At 36.6% G+C, this 23,991-nt stretch overlaps 1 protein-coding gene across 2 annotated transcripts; it reads left to right on the plus strand.

Annotated features, from left to right (window-relative positions):
- Nucleotides 1-233: 233 nt before the first annotated feature.
- On the plus strand, nucleotides 234-22,016 carry LOC149844919 (Nucleotide/sugar transporter family protein). Of its 2 annotated transcripts, none has more exons than XM_089995371.1 (9): nucleotides 234-473; nucleotides 10,627-10,734; nucleotides 10,905-10,939; nucleotides 20,114-20,226; nucleotides 20,310-20,571; nucleotides 20,672-20,940; nucleotides 21,232-21,408; nucleotides 21,563-21,624; nucleotides 21,744-22,016. In XM_089995371.1, exons 1-7 carry the CDS (start codon nucleotides 345-347, stop codon nucleotides 21,381-21,383), a joined length of 1,068 nt encoding a protein of 355 aa, XP_089851497.1. In that variant the 5' UTR covers nucleotides 234-344; the 3' UTR covers nucleotides 21,384-21,408; nucleotides 21,563-21,624; nucleotides 21,744-22,016. The 2 variants fall into 2 exon arrangements, with proteins under 2 accessions (XP_089851497.1, XP_089851498.1); XM_089995372.1 differs by having other exon boundaries at nucleotides 313-473; nucleotides 10,622-10,734.
- The last annotated feature ends 1,975 nt before the right edge of the window (nucleotides 22,017-23,991 follow it).

Consider the following 23,991-nt stretch of genomic DNA (forward strand, 5'->3'; position numbering starts at 1 on the left):
TGGATTAAAATTATGTTCCCTAGTAAATGGACTAGGCTAAATGCATATGTCGAGTCAAAATTAATGAAATAAAACTTGTACATAAGTTTTAGCTAGAGAGTACCGTACTCTAGAGTGCCGTCAAGCTTTTCCATTAAGAATAAAGGTGCTACCGAAGGGTATTTGTGTGATACGCTAAATAAAATGATTACTCTAAACTGAAATGAATTCATATAGAAACGCCGACACTTGGGGAGCACCTAACCAAGCGTAGGTCTGTTGGTAATTCATCTCTCATAGACTCATAGTCCGCTTCTCTCTCTGTCTCACACTCTGCTCGAGTCAGCTGGTTGTCCGAAGCAAGGATGAAGGAGGAGGAGGAGGAGCAGCATCAGCAGCAGATGAAGGATGGTGGCGTGGAGGAACAGAGCCCCACTTACCTCTACCTCCTCATCTACATTGCCCTCTCCAGCGGCCAAATCTTCTTCAACAAGGTATTGCCTCTCTCTCTCTCTGCCCTTTCCCTTTTTTCTTCACTTCGATCCATTCGTTTCTATAGTTGTTCAATTCAATTCTCTCTGAGAGTTTTTTTAGGGGTTTATCGTTGATGATGCTGTATTTTCCATCCTTTTTCTGCTGAGCTGTAATTCTATATCAATCGACCATGTGTATGCCAAATTTGTTCCTCATCTTTAGTTACTTATGTTATTCGGTTGGGGTTTGGCTATCCATCGAGATACTTTCTGAGGAGATGCTAGACCTAGGAATTCCCCATGACCCATCATCAACCCATTTCGCTCTATTTTTTTTTTATGTTCTGCAGCTCATGATTGAATAAGATATAATTCTTTTGTGAAATTTGTATCTAATTGGAAGATAAGGCGATTTTTTTTCTGCTCTTTCGCGTTTGCCACTTTGTTTCTCTTGGTGTCGATGCATTCTAACTCTGGGAGACAGTGGATGCATGCATGTGGGGTTGATATCTGAGGCTTGTTTTCCTTTTCTCCTCCCACTCCAAGGGGTATCGGCTTTATTTATTTTGATTGGTTTTGTTGCCGATGTTAAAAAAATGGGAATAGGAAAAGGACGATAGTGCTGGTAGTTGGCCTTAACACTCATTGGTTAACATCATGTTTGTTTGTACTTGGCAAAGAAAAGAAAAAGCTAGAGAAAAACTCACTTTTTTTAAATTTCTTTTTTCCATCCATTGTACGTGGCAGGATATTATGGAAAAATAGGATGATTCAAGGTGGGTGCCTTGAGAGCACAATGCCAAAAGATTCCTCTTCTTCTTCATTGTCCAAGATTCAGTTCAGGAGAATCCTTCATAAAGCTAGTAGCACATGAAATCTCACAATTGATGGCTTATATTACATCAACCTTGTATCTTTAGTCTTTACTACAAATCCTCAACAATAACACTCCTGTCCTTGTACTGGATCACGTTCATAACTAATACAGCAAAGTTTTTGATGTCCACTCAATTCAGTTGAAACACAACTTATGCCACATTTGACATGCTTCATCTTATCTGAAGACTAGCCAGCGGCTATTGGTCATTCTGTCCTTGATGGCAATCAACTTCCACATGTTCTAATTGGTGTTATCTTCCTATTACCACAAAGTTATCACCACCATCTTGACTAAGACTCTCAACCCAAGTTTATGTGATGTCCTCCCTTTCTGTTGAGGGGTACCATGCATCTGAATTTTGCTGGGTATACCAACCTTTGTAAAGCTCTCATCTCGAACTTGTTCATGAGAAAGTCAATGACATGGACTTGGTCCTTCCAAACCAGTCTTCTGTTTATCCTGGATGTGGATGTGGTATTCTACCAAAGCTTCATTATCTTCCTCACTTGAGCCAACATCATGTGTGTCATTTGACATTGGATAAAAAAGAAGAATCACTTGCTAACTCATTCTGTCACGCAGCATGCCTGCATGCATCTTTAAATGGTGATGCCTTGGGTGAAAAAATGATTTAACTACCATTCTCCTCTTATGCATTCTACTGCCTACCAAGATCATGGATGATCTACTGCCCTCTTATACTTGATAACTCTAGCAAGGCAACATGGATCCTCAAGATGGTGCACCCAATTTGCCTTCTGGACTTGCTGGTACTTTTCTCTGGTGTATCTTCTTATTATGGTCTTCATTTTATGATGGGAGGCCAGGAAAGAAAGACAATCTATCAGTGGCACAGCTGGACTTGCTGGTACTTTTCTCTAGTGTCTCTTCTTATTATGGTCTTCATTTTATGATGGGAGACCAGGAAAGAAAGACAATCTATCAGTGGCACAGGTCAGGAAATGGATTTTTCTATTGTTATAATCGATACCAGATCAATTTCATACTTTCCTCTCATCTCTTATATGAGTGTAACTATGTCATTTTAGTTAATCCACTTCATATGAAGAATCCCCAATCTTAGATCAGGTAATCTAGCAGTTAGCACACAAACTCCATCCTTGGCATAGACGACCAGATATTGCTGCTTGTTCTTTTAATAATCTTTTGTGCAAGAAACAACTTAATGTGTTCACATCACAAATAAAAGAAATTTTATGTGGATTCAAATGAGATAGTTGGATGGTTTATGTCACACTATTATAACAGGGGTCTTGGCTTTAAATCCCATGGTGTTATCCCCAGCTTGCGTATCAAAAGAGTATACACACACATGTATGTGTATATGTATATGTGTACACTTTGTGCTGTCTGTGATAGTGATGATTTCCCTTTTCCTTAAGTGAATCATGTCTCCATGATTATCCCCAGTCACTTCACATGGTATTTTTGGGGACCAGTATCCATTCTCCCCCTTTCTCAAAACATGTTATTCATAAATGACTTTGTAGATAGGTTTGGACATAATTAAGGGAAAGGTATACCCATGTGTGGTTTTTTTTGTTAAGTACATTAAAAACCATCTTCTTTTTTCCTGGCATTGCCATTCATGTTGATAGAAGTCAAAAATTGTTTTCTTTCTATGTTTTTCTTATTAATTGTGATCATCTTGTATAGAGAATTGCCTTCAGAAATTTGTTGTGTTGGGCCACATCCAATTGTGTTGTATGGTTATCATACACAATCATATGATGGTGGCAGCGTTTTATGAGTCAACCCTCTTTCTTATCCTATTTCCCATGGGCACTTCACTTAGCAATTAGCATGTGTGTCCCTTGTCAACATACACGATACTAGGCACTATATAACCTAGAAATTAGGTATGCAAGAGCAAGAGCAAGAGAGGGATGAGGGAAACTTCAGGAACTTCATTAAGCCAAAAAGGAGAAGAGGATACAACATAAAGGGGCATCTCCTCTTGGTTACACTAGAGGACAAAAATGATTTACTTGAGCCCTATAGATAAAATGCAAAAATGCCCCTCAAGATCAAACATATGTACAATGATAAGAAGGTAGCACAAAATAACTATGATACAAGTATTACATTTCACAACACTCCCCCTCAAACTTGGGATGATGAGAACACAATTATTCCAAGTTTGAAGAGAATTGGTTGAAATGTCTTTAAGGGCAAACTCGGTAAAACAATCTGTAATCTGACTTGTTTGTGAAGACGCCTCAGGAATAGGTTTCCTGCACAAGCAACAGACATGAGAGAAGGAGAGAAGATAGAAGATGAAATCCCAATTGACGTCTTACCTATTGTGGGTGACATTTCTGTATTTATATTATGGTGTGTGAGAAAATACAAGAATACCCTTGACTGGATTGGGTATTTACAATATGTTAGAGTTGAAGAGATCCAGATTTGATCCAGATCCAGATCCAAAATCATATTCTTAATATGCCCCCTCAAACTGGACATGGTGAAGAACCATGAAAAATTTGGATTTTAAATGCCAATATTGATTCACTGGAAGTACCTTGGTAAACAGGTCTGCCACTTGATCTTCTTCCAGAATAAATGTAAGATGGATCTCCTTGGATTTAACTTTTTTTTCTGACAAAGTGTTGATCTATTTTCACGTGTTTCGATCTTTCCATGTTGAACCATATTAATAGAGATGGAAATGGTATTGTGGTTGTCACAGTATACCAAAGAGCTGAAAATGTGTTGGTATAAACTGCATAGTATGTGTTTAATCTAGATAACTTCAACAGTGATAGCTGCCATAGCCCAATATTCAACCTCGGTGCTAGATCGAACAATGGTTTTCTATTTCTTGCTTGCCTAAGAGACAAGATGAGAACCTAAATAAATTCCATAACTCGTAACATATCTCCTTGTCATTGAATCATGAGCCCATGTGTTTCGTTTGAGGTTGATGCATATACTGAGATACCTGATTTACAACAAAAATTAAATCAGGTCTAGTGAATGTCAGGTACTAGAGAGATCCAACTATACTTCAGTATTTTTCGGGGTCTTCGAAATAGGTGTCATTTGTTGAATCTGCACTCAAATGCACGTGAGCAGCCGCCAGAGTATCCACTGGTTAACATTGTAACATCCATTATGCTGCAAAATATCATGAGCATACTTCTGCTGAGAAAGGATAAGATGATCTAACTGCTGGTCCACTTGTACTCCAAGAAAGAATCTAAGTGGTCCCAAGTCTTTCATGTAAAACTTTCTATGCAATAACGACTTTAATTGGTTAATTCTTTATCACTATTTCCTGTAATAATGATGTTATCAACATAGACTATGAGAACCTTCTGCACAAATAAAGAATAGTCGCAATGACTTTTCTCAAAACCAAGAGTTCTTACAACAATACTAAAAGTGTTAAACTATGTTCGGGAAACCTGCTTAAGGCCATAAATAACCTTTCTCAATCAAAACACTATGGCATTTTGGTATCCTTCTGAATACCCAAGCAAATACTCCATATAAACTTCTTCACACAAGTCCCCGTGTAGGAATGTATTTTTGACATCTAGCTGAAATGGACTCCATCCATGCAACACGGCTAATGATAGAACAATCCAGATTGTTCTCATTCTGACCACTGGATTGAAGGTTTCATCAAAGTCCAATCTCTCTTCACACAAGTTCTCGTGTAGGAATGCATTTTTGACATCTAGCAAAAATAGACTCCATCCATGCAACACAACTAATGATAGAACAATCTAGATTGTTCCCATTCTGACCACTGGACTGAAGGTTTCATCAAAGTCCAATCCATGCTTCTGCCTATAACCCTTAGCTACAAGCTTGGCTTTAAATTGTTCATTGCTGCCATCTGATTTTCATTTGATCTTATATACCCAACGACATCCAATAACATTCTTGTCTGTTGGTCTGGGAACGACCTCCCATGTATGACATTCATGGAGTGCAGATTGCTTCTATCCAGCGAGAATCTTTACTTGCCTCAACAAAAAATTTGGGTTCTTAAACATGTTCAAGAGCTGCAACATATGTGTAAAAATTCATAAGGAAGGACTCATAACTTACCCATCTAGATGGTGGATTTTTCACTTGAGTAGTCATACGAATAGGAGCATTGGTTGAAGTTCCAGTGGCTGAACTATCATGAATTTGAGATTAAACTACATCTGGAACACTAGCATTTAAAGGCGCCTCTGCTAGGTGATTAAAAAATATTTCTGTGGGCTGCTGTGGCCGATCTAATATAGGAGTAATGTCAGACACACTTTGCTGCACAAGTACCACATCTTGTGGCTTCAACATGTTGGCATTATTGATTGTTGTATTAGGATATATAGTTCGCTGTTGTACCTATTTTCTTCTAGTGTAAACCTGATCAAAGGAAGGGAACTGGTCCGTTGTTAGTTTGTGAGACTTAGGTACAACAACTGTGTTGGACGAAGGTGGCGCAGTAACATCACGATTTCCTGCACTTGATACTGCATGAGGGGAAGGCCAAAATGACTGCAAAAGATTGAGATTAGATGATTTTTGCTCTCTGCCACATATATCTTCATCGAAAACATGTTGTGCAATGACAACTTTATTAGAGGCATGATCAAAACAACGGTAACCTATAAATTCATTATAGCCAAAGCCAATGAACTAACAAACCGTTGCCCTGGGAGACAATTTGTTTATCAAAGAACTATCAATGTGAACAAAACATCAAAGACCATAGGCCTTTAACACAATGTAATCCATGTGAAAGTATCTCCAACAAGATACTATGATCAAGACCTTAATATTCTTGATGATAAACACGTGCACACATGTACAATAAGCACTCTTGAAACACTTGTGCATAAAAACACAACACTAAATCTCACAAATGCACAAAGGCATAAAAGAATAAAAAGCTTTATTGAAATACACTTGGGCTTTGACCCAAAGCCATTAGAATACATTAGGGGGAATACCCTTTTTTATAGAGAAGGTGGAAGCCTTGGAGGGGCTCCACTTCTAGTCGTTGGAGCCCCTCCAACGGTCACAAATGTGACCGTTGGAAGGGGCCCAACGACTAGATGGTGGGCCCCTCCAAGGTGTACACCACCTTTTACAAAAATAAAAAATAAAAAGTAAAAGAATAAAAAAGAAAAAAAGAAAAATAGAAAAATAGAAAAATAATTACAACATATTCAAAAAATGAATATGTGCAAAATGACTAAACTACCCCTACAACTATTACAAGAATATATATATATATAGGTAGGTACATGTACATATATAATATATATATGTGAATGTATCTTCCTATATATATATAATATATATATAATCACATGGATTTGATATTACAATTTAACACCCCTTCTCAAACTTAGGGCATGATGATCAAAAGTTTGCCAAGAAGGAAGTTGAACCGTGGAGAACACAGTGCTTTGGTGAAGAAATCTGCCAACTGATATTCTGAAGTGATATATGGAAGTTCTATGATTCCTTTCAGATAGGCTTCTCGAACATAGTGACAGTCCATCTCAATGTGCTTAGTCCGCTCATGAAACATATGATTTTTTGCAATATATATTGCACTCTTATTATCACAACATAACTTGGTGTGCCCTTCTGAGTTATCAAAAGGCAGTACTCGATAGCAGGTGGAAGAAGGCTATGCAAGATGAAATGTATGCTTTACTGTCTCAACAGACATGAGACCTCGTTGATCTCCCATTGGATGCAGACATTGTTGGATGCAAATGAGTATATACCATTAAGTACAACTTAGATGGTTTAATTGAAAGGTACAAGGCCAGGTTAGTAGCAAAAGGTTATACTCAGACATATGGTGTTAATTTTTTTGAGACATTTTCTCCGGTAGCACGGATAGACACCATTCATCTTGTTCTCTTCTTAGCCGTTCACCATGGATGGAGTTTGTGTCAGCTAGATGTGAAAAATGCATTCCTATATGGGGATCTGTCTGAGACAGTCTACATGCAACAACCTCCTGCATTCGAGGTTGAGGAGGAGTGTTAGAAGGTGTGCAGATTAAGAAAGGCGATATATGGTCTAAAGCAAAGTCCTTGTGCATGGTTTCAAAAATTGTTTGAGGTGATGTCAAAGTTTGGTTTTAATAGGTCAGCGTCCGACCACACATTATTTATTAAGAAAACTAACTTAGGCATAGTAGTTATGGTTGTATATGTAGATGACATCATCATTGCAGGAGATGACATGAAAGATATTGCAGCTACTAAGGATCATCTTCAAAAATATTTTATTACAAAAGACCTTGGTTTTCTTAGATACTTTCTGGGCTTAGAAGTGGTCAGGAGCAGTGAGGGCGTGTGTCTCAACGGAAGTATGTTCTTGATTTACTAAAAGAGACAAAAATGTTGGGAGCTAAATCAATAAATATTCCCATGAATCATAAAGTTCATTTATTGGATGAGGGGTCAAAACTTGTTGATAGCAAGAGCTATCACTCATTGGTAGGGAAGTTACTATATGTGACAGTGACTAGACCTGATATTGTTCTGGCTGTAAGCAAGGTTAGCTAATTCATGGACAAACTGACTGAGGTACACTGGAATGCTACAATAATGATACTCAGGTACTTAAAATCTTCTCCTGGAAAAGGGTTATTATTCAAGAAAGGAGGCACTCTGGAGGTAGTTGCTTACTCTAATGCTGATTATGCTGGGTCTGTAGAGGATAGGAAGTCTACCATAGGATTCTGTGTATTTGTGGGAGGTAACTTAATTTTTTGGAGAAGCAAGAAGCAAACCGTGGTTGCTAGGTCAAGTGTTGAATCAGAATATGGGGCTATGGCCCAAACGGCAGCTGAATTGACGTGAGTTCGAACTGTGCTGACTGATCTTCAAGTAAAGGTTTCATCTCCTATGGTGATGATGTGTGATAACAAGACAACCACATATATAACCAATAATCCGGTATTTCATGAGAGGACAAAACATATTGAAGTTGACTGCCACTACATACGAGATATGGTTCAAGCTGGACATATCTCTACCAAGCATGTAATATCTAAGGATCAAGTTGCATATATTTTTACAAAGCCTCTTGCCAGGTCTAGTTTCTCTAAATGTTGCGGCAAGCTGAGCATGATTGATATCTATGCTCCAGCTTAAGGGGGGTGTTAAGATAAGTTGACTACTTTAGAGTTTATTTATTCTTAAGGCTGGATTTGTTATTTTATGAATAATGAGGGACCCAAATGTAAATTTATTCTTTTGGCTAACCTCTATTTAAACTAAAGGACATTAGACCTAATATGATTTTGATGTCTTTTCCCCCCTCTCTTTCTCTCTTGTTTCTCAGTCTTCTATTGGTTTTTGCTGTCTACAAAAGCTAATGATTTTCTCCCTTCTTTTGTGCCTCTTTTCTTCTTCTTGATCTTTGATGCAATCCCTTGCATGTTAATACCCAAGACCTTTGATCACGGTCTTTACATACTCAGTCCAATATGAATAATTTGTCCCATCCAACTTGATGGGAATGATATGTATAGAATCCTTTTTCTTTATAACTCTCCAAACCTCCAACGACAATATGAGTCTGCACAAAGCATAATACCACAGCCAAACAGTACCAGTGAGACCAAAATATGTTGTATACAACAGAATATCAAGAGAAATATCCCAACCAAATTGACTGTTATTAGAATATCTGAAACCAACATCAATGCACTGCACTATTGACGTTAAAATGAGACCAAAATTCACATCAGCTATCAGCAGATAGCTCCCGGTAGACTAAATATACTCTGGTCTACACAGTAGAGTAGGTCTACTGCACCAATAGACCAGCCGGTGAGCATAGGCACAATAAACGGAGTTACAGCCTCACTCAAACTATCCAAAAAGTGAACACAACTCCCTTAAATCCACATATCTTCCACCCAGATCACTTATAATCAGTGGCTCACACAAAAACGACCCTATTCCAAAAATCTCACATAAACTGAGATGGTTCAGATTTCCCAGATCCGCACTCTATATAGGGTGATATCCAGAAAATCAAGAAAAATATGTCAAAAATCCAATCCTTACCTGATCGTCGAGATTTCTGTTTTGTAGAGATTCTAAAATCGAACTCTACGATGCTACCTTCATCTGCACAAAATCCCAAAGTCGACTGGCAGTTGCTGATGTCAGCAGGCCCAAGCGCGCACTTTGAGGCAGGTTTCGGCAACAGCAAGGATGAAGCCTTCTACACCCAATCCCACACTCCAACAGCACTTCCTTCTATCTGATATGGCTCTGATCCCATATCAAATATCAAAGCAAGAAGAAGAATAGAAGAGATGGAAATGGAAAGCAAAGCACCCAAGAAAACTTCATTAATTCTCAAAGTTATTGGTTACAACAATATATGGTGATCAACCCCCCTAAAGCACTACAACACGAAAATAGTTGACTCTATAACCGAGACAAAATACAGTAATAACCTTATAAGTAATGATATGTACATGAGGGGTAGCACTCTGAAAAGTAAAATGCATATTACACTTCACAACACTAGATGTGCCAGTTGTGCCAACCTTTAAACATTCAAGTGCTATACACCATGCTTGTTGGATATGCTGTTGGCTACAATACTCTCATACAATAGCCAAAAAATAAAAAAGCAAACTCAGACCCCTTTATGTTGTATTAATGAATACATATTGCCTCTACAATAAGGACATATCATGCTAACTAGTGTGGAACAATTTGGGAGTTCCATTTTTTTTTCTGGAATCTATTTCAACAGTACAAAGCCTGGATATGTCTAGTTTATATGGGATGCAGATGATCATGCTGCTATTTTGAGGCTTTAGATCAACTGCTTGTTCATTTGCTTTTATCTCTAACTAGAATATTTATTCCGTGGAACTTTTTGCACTTCTCTTCAGAACGTTGTGAGTTTCTTCATGGAATTTCAAACTTTAGTGAGTTTGAGTATTGGATATATGGTGCGCTTCAAAGGAACTTTTTGTGAACGTGCTTTGTGCAGGAATACTATGTACATGCATCCATTGTAGTTTGTCCAATTTGTTAGTGCATTTGATCTGGGAAATATTCTTAAAACTGCTAAATTGCATACCAAGATGTCTACTTACATTCTATAGGTTGACTTTAAAGATCCATTTACTCTATATGATACTCAGTGTTGCTCCTGTGACCTTAGTGCAGAACATAAATCTGAATATTGTGTTCTCTCCTAATAATGTGTTCCATTATGTGATCATCTTGATTTAGTTATGATTTGCTTTTCTTTGATTTACAAGTGCAGTGGGTCTTATCATCAAAGCAAATCAACTTCCCATATCCTCTAGGACTGACACTGTTACACATGCTTTTCTCCTCTGTATTGTGTTTCATAGTTACCAAGATTCTAAAGGTATGATTTGTTATCTTATTTCAATTTAAAAATAATGACTAAGTTCTTCAGAAAAATGAATCTTGGTAAATGTTGGTTTTCAATATTTTCAAAATGAAGGTCCCTTTTAAGTTTATTTTCATCTTCATTTCCCTGCATCATTTGATATTTATTTCTTTTATGTGCTGCAGCTTGTGAAGATTGAGGAGGGAATGACTCCAGAAATGTAAGCAGTGTATATGCTTACTTTTTGACTGAGTTGGTACTGCTTGTTTATTTGTCAATAGGCTTTGTTTATTCTCTGTTTCTGAAGAATTGGTGAGTTGTGTTGGAGATGAGTGGTCCTATGGTGTTAAAAGTGTAATTAATGAAGAAGACTTGGCTGGAACTTTGATGCTTTATATTAAATTCGAATTTAAAGTTTTGGTTGGAGAATGGCATTTTTTTTACGCTCTTTCAAATGGTGGGCTTTGTGCTGGCCTGGCTGGTACCCAGAATCCTCTATGGATTTGCCCACACCATCGAAGTGTATAGATCTGGACAGAAGAGATGAAAACGACTCAAATAATTCAACTTGACCTGGTAATTATTGGATCTGGACTGGGTCTGTATAAATCCATTATCCTGATTTGACACCCATTGTGAACCATATTCAGATCCATATCCTGATTTTTGTTGGAAACTATTCAGTCTACAAGAAAATAAATTCTGGATTCATATCTATCCACGTTACTCCTTTGGCCATCCAGTTCTAGCCTTTATAAAATGGTATTAACCAGAAGCGGACCATGTTTCATAGATGGTTCTAGAATTGGATCCATACCTGATGATTTGGATACGGATATGGGATGGGTGGGTTTGAACCTGGTTTGTTTCTCGTTCTAGTAACATTCATGTTTAGCAGAGTAAGGAGCTATTATTCAACCTACTAGTTTTTCATGATTGTCATTTAGTGGTTGCATTTTGAAAGTCTTCAGACCTACCAGTTTGAGACTGAAGGAGGCACCTAATCCCTAATTCTTATACATGTTCTGGTAGACCCGAATGTTAAAAATGTGAATATATATATGTGTGTGTGTGTGTGTTAGAACTTAACTAGGTTAGCTTTTTTATTTTCTTTTTAGTTAGAAGTCAACTAGGTTGACTAAGTCAAAGAGATGTTGGAGAGAGCCCAACGACTCTATTTGGAACCGTTGGGATCTCTTCCAATGTCTTTTGGAGATCCACATTTGTATATAAATAGGGGTGAAACCCCCTCTTATTTGTATGTCTTATTGCATAGATTTGATCAATAAAATATTATTTTATTGCTTGTGCTTTGCCCCTTTAGCGGGTGTTTGTGTGTGAGCCCATTTTGTGGCTTGTGTATTTTTTTGGTGCTTTGATGAAACTCTTTGAGTGTCCACTCTTGTTGTTTTGGTGAATATATTTTGGAGGACCTTGTTTCCTTACATGGTATCAGAGTTTGGAGATCAAGTTGATTTTTTGGTGAATTGGGAAGCGTACCACTCAAGTTTTTGAAGATATAAAGCAAAGTTGCCTGTTGGGGAAGCAAGAGTGAGAAGTGAGGCACTTTCAAAATTTTAGGAAGCGGAAAGCACGGGATGACTTAGAAGTGAATCAGGAATCATCTCATAAGCGAATCGGAAGCAACTTAGGAAGTGAACCGGAAGCGACCTAGGAAGCGAGGGGAAGCGAAAAAAGAGAGAAAAAAAGAAAAAAAAAAACACAAAAAGTGAAAAGGGGAAGCGAGCTTCCCCTAAATGGGAAGCGCGGGGAAGCGTGCTTCCCCTAAATGGAAAGCACGCTTTCCCTAAATTGAGAAGCGCACTTCCAATTTTTTTGTGTTTCCCTGCATGTTTTGCGCTTCTAGAAAGCACACTTCCCCATGCCCTATGGCGCTTCCGGTAACCCTGAGATAGTCTCTTTTGCAAAATTTATTCAAGTGCTTGTGAGATTGTTGTGCCCTCTTGGTGGAGTGCTCGTGTGTTCATGCTCTTCATTGGAGGTGCTCGCTTGGTGGTGGAGTGCTCTTGTGTTTGTGTTCCTCATTGGGGGTGCTTTCTTGGCGGTGGAGTGCTCGTGATACTTTTGATTATCTTTTTCTCTTTCTTCCTCCTCTCTATCTTCTATTTTTTTTCTTAGCCCTTGTTAACATGGATGACAATGATACTATCACCCTAAGACCCATCAAACTTAATGACACAAACTTTGTAATATGGGCTTCAATCATAAAACACTTCATATGAGTGTAACGATTGTGGGATTGGAACCCAAACTAATCCTTACTAAGATAGAAGGAGAAAAAGTGGTACCTCTTGTTAAAAATAAATGTACATATTATATATATAATATAACTAGAGTATAACTAGGATTACATTTTTTAGGTTTTTTGCTTTTTGGTTTTGAACTAGTCAACAACAACATTTGTTGACTAGTCAACATTGGGAGTCGTTGAAATTCCACTAGAGGGGGGGGGGTGAATAGTGAAATATGATAAAGATCGATAAAATAAAATAATCAGGCAATAAGGCACAACACATAAAACACAGAATTTATACTGGTTCGGTCAGTACCCAGACCTACATCCAGTCCCCAAGCAAACCACTTGAGCTTTCCACTATAACATCCGAGTCACCGGATAAATAGTACAACACCCTCTTCCTCAGAGGTCTTCTTCTCTCAACAGAGAAGGACAACACCCTCTTTCACAGAGGTCTTCTTCTCTCAACAGAGAAGGGCAACACCCTCTTTCACAGAGGTCTTCTTCTCTCAACAGAGAAGGGCAACACCCTCTTTCACAGAGGTCTACTTCTTTCAACAAAGAAGGAATACAATGAATAACAGAAAGTTACAATACTTCTTATAGAACCTTCAGAAAGATATGAATGCACGAATGAAGGATTCTCAGAATGTTCTGTTTGTCACTCAGAGGATACTCTTTGTCAAAGAGCTGGACTTACTTTTTCTCTTTTCTTTCTTTTCTCTTTCTCTTTCTTTTTCAAGGCTCTCTTTTCAAATAATGAATAGAATTTTTCTCGTTGTAAGCTCACACGTCTATTCCATTCCCACTTGTCGAATAGTTTATTTGAGTGTGTTTATATAGATTTAAAAAAGTAGTCGTTACATTTTGAAATCGTAGCCTTTTTGAAATGTGAAATGTTGTGTCATTTCAAAAACATCTTTTAGAGAAATTCGAGAATGCCTTTTTCCATAAAAGTAAAATGTATGGTACACTAGTCGTTGTAATATTTTAGGTAATACACATTTTATGTAAAAAGTCTATTTCTTACAATAGTACATTGAACGTTGGATTGTAGTTTTGTCTTTATTCTAATTAATGATTTGAGGTACATAAGTACTTCTTTACTTTAAATGAGTGCAAGTACAATGAGTGCTTTGAGATATTTATTTGTACATAGTCATGTTAAGTGTTTTCTTTATGTTGTGTTTTTCAAAGTCTTCAGAGAGAATGAGGACTAAAAGAAAGTCGTCATTCTTTGAGAAGGATATTAACAAGGATTTGTTACAGGAGGTATTTAATGCTTTGTACAAAGAGAATGATGACTTCAAGTAAGTCAACATTCTATGGTTTTGTAAAAAGGTAACTAGAGTCCTTTCAAAAACATATTATATTTGTATTTCTTTGTGTAGCCGATTTTATGTTTTTGTCTTCTTCTTATATTAAAAACATTTCTTTAAAGAAGGTAACTAGAGTCTTTTCAAAAATATATTATATTGGTTTTTCTTTGTGTAGCCGATTTTATGTTTTTGTCTTTTTCCTACATTTCTTTTTCATGTTGTCTTGTATATAGTGTAAGGTACAATTATTACATGACAAAATATCTTTTTCATAAAGGGTTGTAAGAAGGTACAATTATTAGTTTTCAAAAAAAGAGCTTTTTGAAACTATCGTATACTTTTATGATATAGTATATATGCATGAGTATGTAATATGCAATATGCATGTTCCTGAAGGTTCTGTTACATATGACTCTAAAGAAGAAAAAAATCTTCATCTTGAGGTAGCCGATATCTTCAGTTGAACTTTAGAAATGCATGGCTCATCAAGCTTTTTCTTCAAGGAGTATGATTGCACAAAAGTTGTACTTGAACAGGAAGTCTCCATCCTTTTTGGGTGAGATATCCTTGCATCAAATACTCGTTAGATGTATGGCAAAACATATTCAGTCATAATATAACATTTTTCAAGAGGACATATTATCATATTATATAAAATCAAATACGACAGTGTATCATATTATGTGACATCAAAACAAAGTTTCTCGACATTCTCCCCCTTTTTGATGATGACAAAATATGCTCCCCCTGTCAAAAAGACATTATGCATAGAAATAATAATATGATAAAATATTTGAAAAATGTTTAAAGAGAATATTTCTCCAATAATGGAGACAGGTGTTCTCCCCCTTTGTCATAGACAAAAAGGAAGGGATCAGAGTAAAGAGAGTTATTACAGACCAAAAATATTACAGTCCAAAATTAAACGTATTACAGACCAAAACAAATAAGTTTATCTCGAAGATGGAGGATGTTGATGTGTTCGGTTGACTTGATCCGACTGGAGGGTTCGTAGAGTTTGCTGCAACGAGGCTTGACAGCGAAGAATACGATCCTGAGAGCGCTGGACATCTCAAAAGAGCTTCATCAATCATGCCACAGTCTCTTCTTTTGGCATCTCTGACCCCGTTAAGACTCTTTGGTTTCTTGACTCAGGTGCCTTATTTCATATGACACCAAATAGTGATATCTTATCCGTATATCATAACTCAAGCGGGTCAAATGTGGGTGGCTCTCTCTCTCTCCCTCTTTTCTCTCGCATTCTCTCCCTCTGGAAACCTCTCGCACGCATCTCTCCTTCTCTCTCTCTCTCATTCCCGCTCTCCCTCTGAAGACCACCAGTGAAGATCGAAGGGCTGGCAACCCTTCGATCATCCTCACCTTGCTTCCACCATCGATGGCTAACGACCCCCATTTTTCCAGAATCTTCCTTTTCCCTTTAAAAGGGCGCTTAAGAAGGAAGCTCAGACCATCCATCTCCTACCCCTCCATCATTATCCTTCTTGTTCTTTCCCTCAGATCGTTTTCACTCCTCCATTTCAACGCATCCTCCTCTTCCTCCTGATTCCTTTTTCTCCTTCCCCTTTCTCTGTTTTCACTTTCCTCCCGTTGGTGAAGAAGGCCATATCCGGTAGTAACAGGTAGAGGAATCCCCTCTTCTTGATCTCAATACCTTATGAATCCAAGGTGCTTCCTTCTATTTTTTTTTTTTTACTTATTTTCTTTCTTTTCTGTTTTTATGAATTTCTGAATTGTTCTTCTTCTTTTAACAAGCAAAGCCTCTTTGTAAGCACCGATCTGCGGATAGCAAGATCGGCTTACATCTGGCAACATCAATGGAATACATAGATTCCAACATTCTTTGTTTTTTTTTTCCTTTTTTTTTTCTTTTTTTTCTTTGTAATTTATTTCTGGATTCTCTTGTCAGCTCATTGGAATTCTGAAACTCTAAAACTCAACTCAATCTAGCTCATCTCAGTTCAATCCAGCTCGAACCCCAATTTTCAGTGTCATTCTGACCCAGTAGAGTCCTGAAAGCCATTTCTTGAGCTATTTTGCAAATTTTATCAATTTTAATGCTTTTTAAACTGGTACAACAACCAATCGGGGTTTAAAATCCAAAATTCTTCATTCAGGGTCATCATTTCATATCATTTTTCAGCATTTCATAACATTTCATTTCATTTTCGAAGTCCAGAGCTCCAATTTTATAAATTTCAATCCAGATTGAGTTTTAAAAGTTTTCAGAAATCAATTTCAAACCCTGGGTTTCCAAAATTGACATTTTTACTCCCAGGAGTCTAAATCTGGAAATATTTTCTCGAGAAAAGCAATCTGGAATAAAAAATTTCGAAAATATTTCAAAATATTTTTTTATTCCAAAAATTAAATATATTCTCAAGTTAAACCTAAATCTTTTGTCTGTCTCTTAATTATTTGACCATGGGTATAATGTTTTCTTCTCTTTTATTGGTTATCAAGTGCAGAATTGCCAGTCAGGTAAGCTGATTGGGGAAGATCATAGAGAAGGAAGGTTATACTACATAGAGTTTTTGGAAATACCCAAAAATATATTTTGTTGTAATTCTCAAAAACTGAATTTGGATTTATGTCATAAAAGACTTAGCTATCCTAATGTATTCAAAATCTAGCACTTTCAAATTTGGAAAAATTTTGTAATCTTGAAAAATTTTACATGTGAAGATTGTATTGTTGAGAAGATAAAAAGATTGTCATTTCAAAAAAGAACTTTTGTGTCTACACGACCACTTGAGTTAATACATTCAGATGTTTGGGGCCCAACACCTATTGTATCTAAGGGTGAGTTTGCATATTATGTGATCTTTGTTGACGACTTTACTAGACACACATGGATTTACTTTCTCAAACATAAATCTAAAGTCTTTTTATATTTTCAAGTATTCCATAAATTGGTCAAAAATCAATTTCAAAAGGATATCTCTATCTTTCGCACTGATTTAGGAGAAATTTTTTTATCAAAACATTTTAAAGATTACTTAGAATCAAATGCTATTACACGTTAAAAATCTTGTCCTTACACTCCACAACAAAATGGCTTGGCCGAAAGAAAACATAGACACATCATAGAAACCACACGAACTTTGCTTATCTCAAATCAAGTACCTAAAGAATTTTCGGCCGAAGCCACTTTGACCACAATTTATCTTGAAAAATATATCACCAATTGAAAAACTTTTCAAACTTACTCCTGATTATTCTTGACTAAGGGTTTTTGGATATACATGTTTTGTATTCACTGATAAAAATGATAAACTTTCTCCCTTGCTATTCCTTATGCCTTTTTGAGATATGCAAATAACAAAAAAGGCTATACATGCTTTGATTTTAAAAATAAGAAACTATATGTTTCAAGAAACGTGTCTTTCTCAAAAAAAGTTTTTTTTTTTAATTTGGAAATTCTAAGGACATAACTGAGTATTCTTTTCTGTTTTATCTAATTCCAAAGTTTGATAATTGTGATGAAGACTAGGATATCAAAAATGATATGATGAGTGAAGAAGAATCTCATGACAATGAGATAAGTGAAGAACAATCTCAAAATAAGGATTGTATTCAGTATTCCAGGTATAGTAGCTCTGAACATCCATGTGCCTTTGAAAAATATACTAATGAAAGCCGTGTAGAAATACAAACTAGAAGCTCATCGAGAGTATCAAAACCCTTGAGAAATTTGTCTTATGAGTCATTTTCACCTAATTATCAAGCTTACATTGCATTGATACATTCCTACCTAGAACCCTCAAACTATGTTGAAGTAAAGAAATATTTTGAATGAGTAGAAGCCACGAGGGTAGAATTAGATGCCTTAGAAAAGGCGAACACTTGAACTATCCAAGATATTCTCCTAGGAAAGAAACCCATAGGTTGTCGATGGGTCTATAAGATAAAACCCAAGAGTGATGGAACCCTTGAAAGGTATAAAGTTGGGTTAGTTGCCAACAGATACTCTCAAGTGTATGAAATAGATTATAAGAAAACCTTTTCACCGGTTGCTAGGATGACAACAGTTAGAATCGTAGTAACCTTTGCCTCTATAAAGAAATGACCTATACACTAAATGGATGTTAAGAATGCGTTTCTCAGTGATAAATTGATTGAAAATGTTTAGATGGAGGCGCTGCCTGGTATAGCTATTCCTAAAGGAAAGGCTCTTCGTTTAGATAAGGCTCAGTATAGCCTTAAGCAAGCTCCAAAGGCTTGGTATGATAAGTTTATTCAAGTTATACTTGATGTTGGATTTCAATCTTGCTTAACTAACATAACTTTGATTGTTAAGATTTTTTATAGAGGTATTCTTCTTCTTCTTCTTTATGTGAACGATATGATCATCACAGGATGTGACAAACAGGTAGTTGAAAATATTAAAAGACTTTTCAAAACACATTTTGAAATGATTGATTTGGAGTTTTTAAAGTATTTTCTTGGTATAAAAGTTTTTTATTCTTTTAAAGGTTATTTATTGACTCAATCTAAATTTGCTTTAGATATTGTTGTCAGGTCAGGTATTTCAGATGATAAGAGGGTTGACACTCTTGAAGTTGTAAATGTCAAAATGAAGATTGATGATAGGAAACCACTTGAAAATCCAACACCTTATAGACAACTTGTCAAGGCTATGTTATATATCTCAATTACGAGATTTGACATTGCACATGCAGTTCATATTGCAAGTCAGTTTCAACATGCTCCCACCACTGTTTTTGCGTATTATTAAATATATCAAAACTTCTATTTTTTGAGAAATTTTCTTATCTGTTTCTTCCTCCTTAGATTTAATTGCTGATACTGATGCTGATTGGCAAGATGATCACTCAACAATCGACACTCAACCACTGGTTTTTGTGTGTTTTTAAGTGACTCGTTGATTTTATGAAGGTGTAAGAAGAAACAAAAAGTTTTTATCTTTAATTGAAGGAGAATATCGAGTCATGACTGCAACCACTATGGAGGTGGTCTAGCTAAAAAGATTGTTGGCTGACATGGGTGTTCAGAGTAAAGGAGCATCACAACTGTGTTGTGACAACAAAAATTTCATTTACATTGTCAGCAACCAAACCTTCCACGAATGAACCAAATACATTGAGATGGACTGCCACTATGTACGAGAGAAATACCTACATGACACTATCAATCTTCCTTATTTCAGAATATCAATTGACAGTCTTCACCAAATCTCTCGCTACTCATATATTTTACTTTCTCTTAGACAAACTTTCAGTTATCCAACCATAAGTTTGAAGGAGAGCGTTATATATATATTAACTAAGTTAGAACTTAACTATGTTAGCTTTTTTATTTTCGTTTTAGTTAGAAGTCAACTTGATTGACTAAGTCAATGAGACGTTGGAGAGAGCCCAACGGCTCTATTTGGCTCACATTTGTATATAAATAGGGTGAAACCCCCTCTTATTTGTATGTCTTCTTGCATAGATTTGATCAATAAAATATTATTTTATTCCTTGTGCTTTGATCCTTTAGTGGGTGTTTGTGTGTGAGCCCATTTTGTGATTTGTGTATTCTTTTGGTGCTTTGATGGACTCTTTGAGTGTCCACTCTTGTTTTTTCGGTGAATATATTTTGGAGAACCTTGTTTCATTACACCAAAAACTAAATTATATTATATCTATAATGTCTATGCGTGAACTTGAGATAAATTTCATCAAATTTTTCATCTACATAATCATCTGCCACTGCAGCAATATTTGCCATGGCTTCATGTATCTATATTGCATATGCATGGACTTGAACTAAATTTGATCAGTTTTTGGCTATCTAGATATGCATCCTCTGTCCTCCCAATTGGAGCAATGTTCGCTATGACTTTGTGGCTGGGAAACACTGCATACCTGTACATATCTGTTGCATTTGCACAAATGCTGAAAGCCATCAGTATGTAGCTTTTATTTTATTGCTTATTTTTGCTTTTTATCTTCTGACAACCTTTATGAATGCTATTCATTGGAATTTGACAGTGCCAGTAGCTGTTTTCATTCTTGGAGCAGCAGCTGGCCTTGAGGTTCTGAGCTGCAGAATGCTTGTGATAATGTCTGTAATCAGTTTTGGAGTTCTTGTGGCTTCGTATGGAGAAATTAATATCAGCTGGCCGGGAGTAGTTTACCAAATGGGTGGTGTTGTTGGAGAGGCTCTGAGGCTCATTTTTATGGAACTTTTAGTTAAAAGGAAGGGTCTGAAGCTAAACCCTATATCTCTCATGTATTATGTAAGTCCATGCAGGTAAGCTTGAACTGAGTTCTCTCTCCTTTTCAATATCTGGTCTTCTGTATATGGTGGTGATTTTGCTCATTGATAAATGTTCCTATTCAATTGACTGCAGTGCTATCTGCCTCTTCATCCCATGGATATTTTTAGAAAAGCCTAAAATGGATTCTGCTGGAATGTTGACATTCCATCCATTTATATTGTCACTCAACTCTCTCTGTACCTTTGCACTCAATGTGTCCGTTTTTGTGGTCATCTCACATACGAGTGCTGTGACGATTCGTGTTGCTGGAGTCGTTAAGGACTGGGTGGTGGTCTTGTTATCAGCAATTTTATTTGCAGATACCAAGTTGACTCTTATAAACTTACTGGGCTATGGCATTGGTAAGATAGAAGTGAAATTTTTCCTGTTTTCTCAATTGAAGCTGAGATTATAGATGATGGGAGAGCAAGAATTCTTTTCAATTTTCATGTTGGTTTTCTTTAGCATTATTGATAGCCTTCTAAGGATGGAAGAGATGGAAAACTTTTGAGGACAACAGATAGAGCCTTTTTCTTTTTAGAAGTTTCTTGTAGTCTTATTTCATTTTCTACCTGCTATTCCTGAATCAAAATGTATTTTTCTGTCAAGTGTAAGAAACATTCTAAGATTGCCATATTTGCTCTGTCTAACAGCCATTGCTGGGGTGGTGACCTACAACAATCACAAACTGAAAAAGGAGGCTTCGAAGGGGACAACAAATGGACCTGTGAACAGCAGTAATGAAGAGGGGGCTCAGGAGGGCGGTCATGTCTTGTTGGTCAACTCTTCTTCAGAGAGAATATAGCTTGGGTTATGCTTCAATGATTTAGGTAAAGGCGATTTCGATGATCTGCTGGATATGGTCAAGTTGCACTGGCTTCAGTTCTATCTGCAGCCTAAATTGGACCTATGACTAATTGTCAACTGTGGCTGGTATATCCAGCTAACTTAGCATGCTTTTCTGATTTCATGAATTATGCGCAGGATCCTTCACACTGTACCATCCTATGGGGCATCGATTGAGATACATGAATGATGTTGCCTTGGTGAGTTCAATTGACTGGTCTTCTTTCCTTTTCCTATATGGAATAAGGTTCTGTAAGTATTATATTAGAACCCTTTTCTGGCCTTTCCTACATCTAATTGTTTCCATGACTTGGTGCAGAAATATTTCAAGTCCTTCCATGTTTAAAGGCTAAACGGATCAATGGCAAACTGCAGCTGTTGGCCAAAATTGACAAGTTTACTTACAGATGTTATCCCGACTTGTTTTGCAGATTTTTTTTGTTCACTTGTAATCAATTATTTCGTATAGATGATGAATCTGTTCTTGTACCACTGTGATTTTACTCAACTCATGCCATAATCCATGTTTAACTATTACCAACTCTAGTTTGGGTTTGTAGCAAATTTGAATTCAGTTGCTTCTCATGTTTTACTTTGTGTATCGCAAGTCTCAGACAATGGCTCGAACTGATTCATGACTTGACGCCCTTGGTGTTTCAAGGCCCACATTCAAGATCTTTTGTCAGTCCAAATCATTTTGGAATTTGGATCGGGTAACATTGAGAAAAAATATGATGCGACTCAATAAGTACACGATCGGGCAAAATCTCAATCCAACTACATGCCAAATCTTGGCTGTATCTCATTACAATGCTTGTACTTATACAATTATATAACATTTTTGCAACTTTATCGTCGGTAAGGCTTTTTCTTTTTTTGATTGGCAAGCTGGGGGTTAGCTCCGTGGTCTTCGAACATGAGACCAAGTAATTCTATGTTTTATGCCACTCACTAAATTTTTTTGACAAAGCTTGAAATTCTTTGCCCTAATCTAAATAATAATATTTAATTTTATGCCCAAAGGATATTTAATTTTAAACCGTCGAATAACTTGCAACACATCCGATTTATTTTTTAACATAAAAATATAATCCAAACATATCTAGAATGTGCATCAACAAATATCACATAATACTTGTAACAATCATTAGTAACTAATGGTGCAAACCCATATAAATCTTAATAAATAATTTCAAGAGGCATACAAAAAACATTCAACGAGTTTGAAAAGGTTAAATCATGCCTTTTACCCTTTTGACAAGCATCACATTATTAATAATATGTTTATCAAATCAAACCAAAATCATCAATAAGTTTTTGAACCAAAACCAAAGGAGGGTGTCCAAGACTTCGATGTCACTGATCTATTTTGGCCCTTACACCAGTGAGAATTCTCTTTCCATTCAATACAAAAACTATGTCATCCCTTTTTGTAATAGGTATTCACTCTACGTAATGATTGGCACCATAAGAAAAGTGCCCAAGTTCATGGACTCTAATGATAGTGATGTATTCTATAAACTTGGACAAGTTTGACATGATGCTAAAATGCACTGTGGTTGACAATGCATTTGTAGATGCCAGCAGAAGGCTAGCTTGTCATTTGGCTTGGATCTAGTAGTAATATCACTCAGCCGACTTGTATGAGTAGTGACCAGTCAATAGGCTCAGCTGGACCTTAATACAAGAGGTTACAATCAAAGAAGACTGGGTTGAGCTGTCATGACCATGATGCAGGGGTTTAAACTACAAAGCAAACAAAGAGATCCAAATAAATGAACCACCTTGAAGTATAATCAATGGAGAAAAATCCATATTAATGATAATCAATGCAACATTCTTCTTTTGTAGGGCACTAGTCAATAGAGGTTTCCTTAGTTGCTTTACCTTGAACTACATTGTTAACAGAACTTGCCAATCTGGAGTTGTTTAAATAGCACACGGCCTGATAGTGACCATGATTATCAATCTTAAACACATGGCTAATCACTTTTTTTGTTTCATGGAGAACAGAGAAACCACCCCCGGAGCAAGAGACCTGGCCATGCTAGACTATGCCTGCCAACCTACGATTGCTTCTGCAATGACGTAAAATCGTGGCACACCCCTCACCCTCATGTCACCTTGCTTCAGCTGCATGATGTGAACCTAAACTGCCCAAACCTCTTTGAAGCACGTCTAATCACTTCACATAAAAAAATCAATACACTTGATGCAGCTGATCAGGATCATGGATTTGAAGGATTTGGATTTCACCATGTTTGATCAACTTCATCTTATATAAACCACCACTATTTTCCCGGTTTAGGAGTGTCCTCCTTGTGTGTTGATCGTAAACATAACAGAAATCTGGGTGAAACTCAAACAAAACATTAGTATCTCTTGTGAAACACTGAACATAAAGCAATTTTTTTTTGTAGTTTTTGAAATATTTAAGATTTCGTTCATTTCAAATATGTCAAAATTTTTTGTAGAACCAGTACTATGAATTAGAAAACTTGAACCCCGATCTTGACAACATCATGTCCCTGATAATCAACATGAATGAATAAATTGTTGATGTCATT

Source organism: Nuphar pumila, chromosome 2, assembly GCF_984573655.1.
Source record: "Nuphar pumila chromosome 2, dmNupPumi1.hap1.1, whole genome shotgun sequence".
Taxonomy (NCBI): Eukaryota; Viridiplantae; Streptophyta; class Magnoliopsida; order Nymphaeales; family Nymphaeaceae; genus Nuphar; species Nuphar pumila.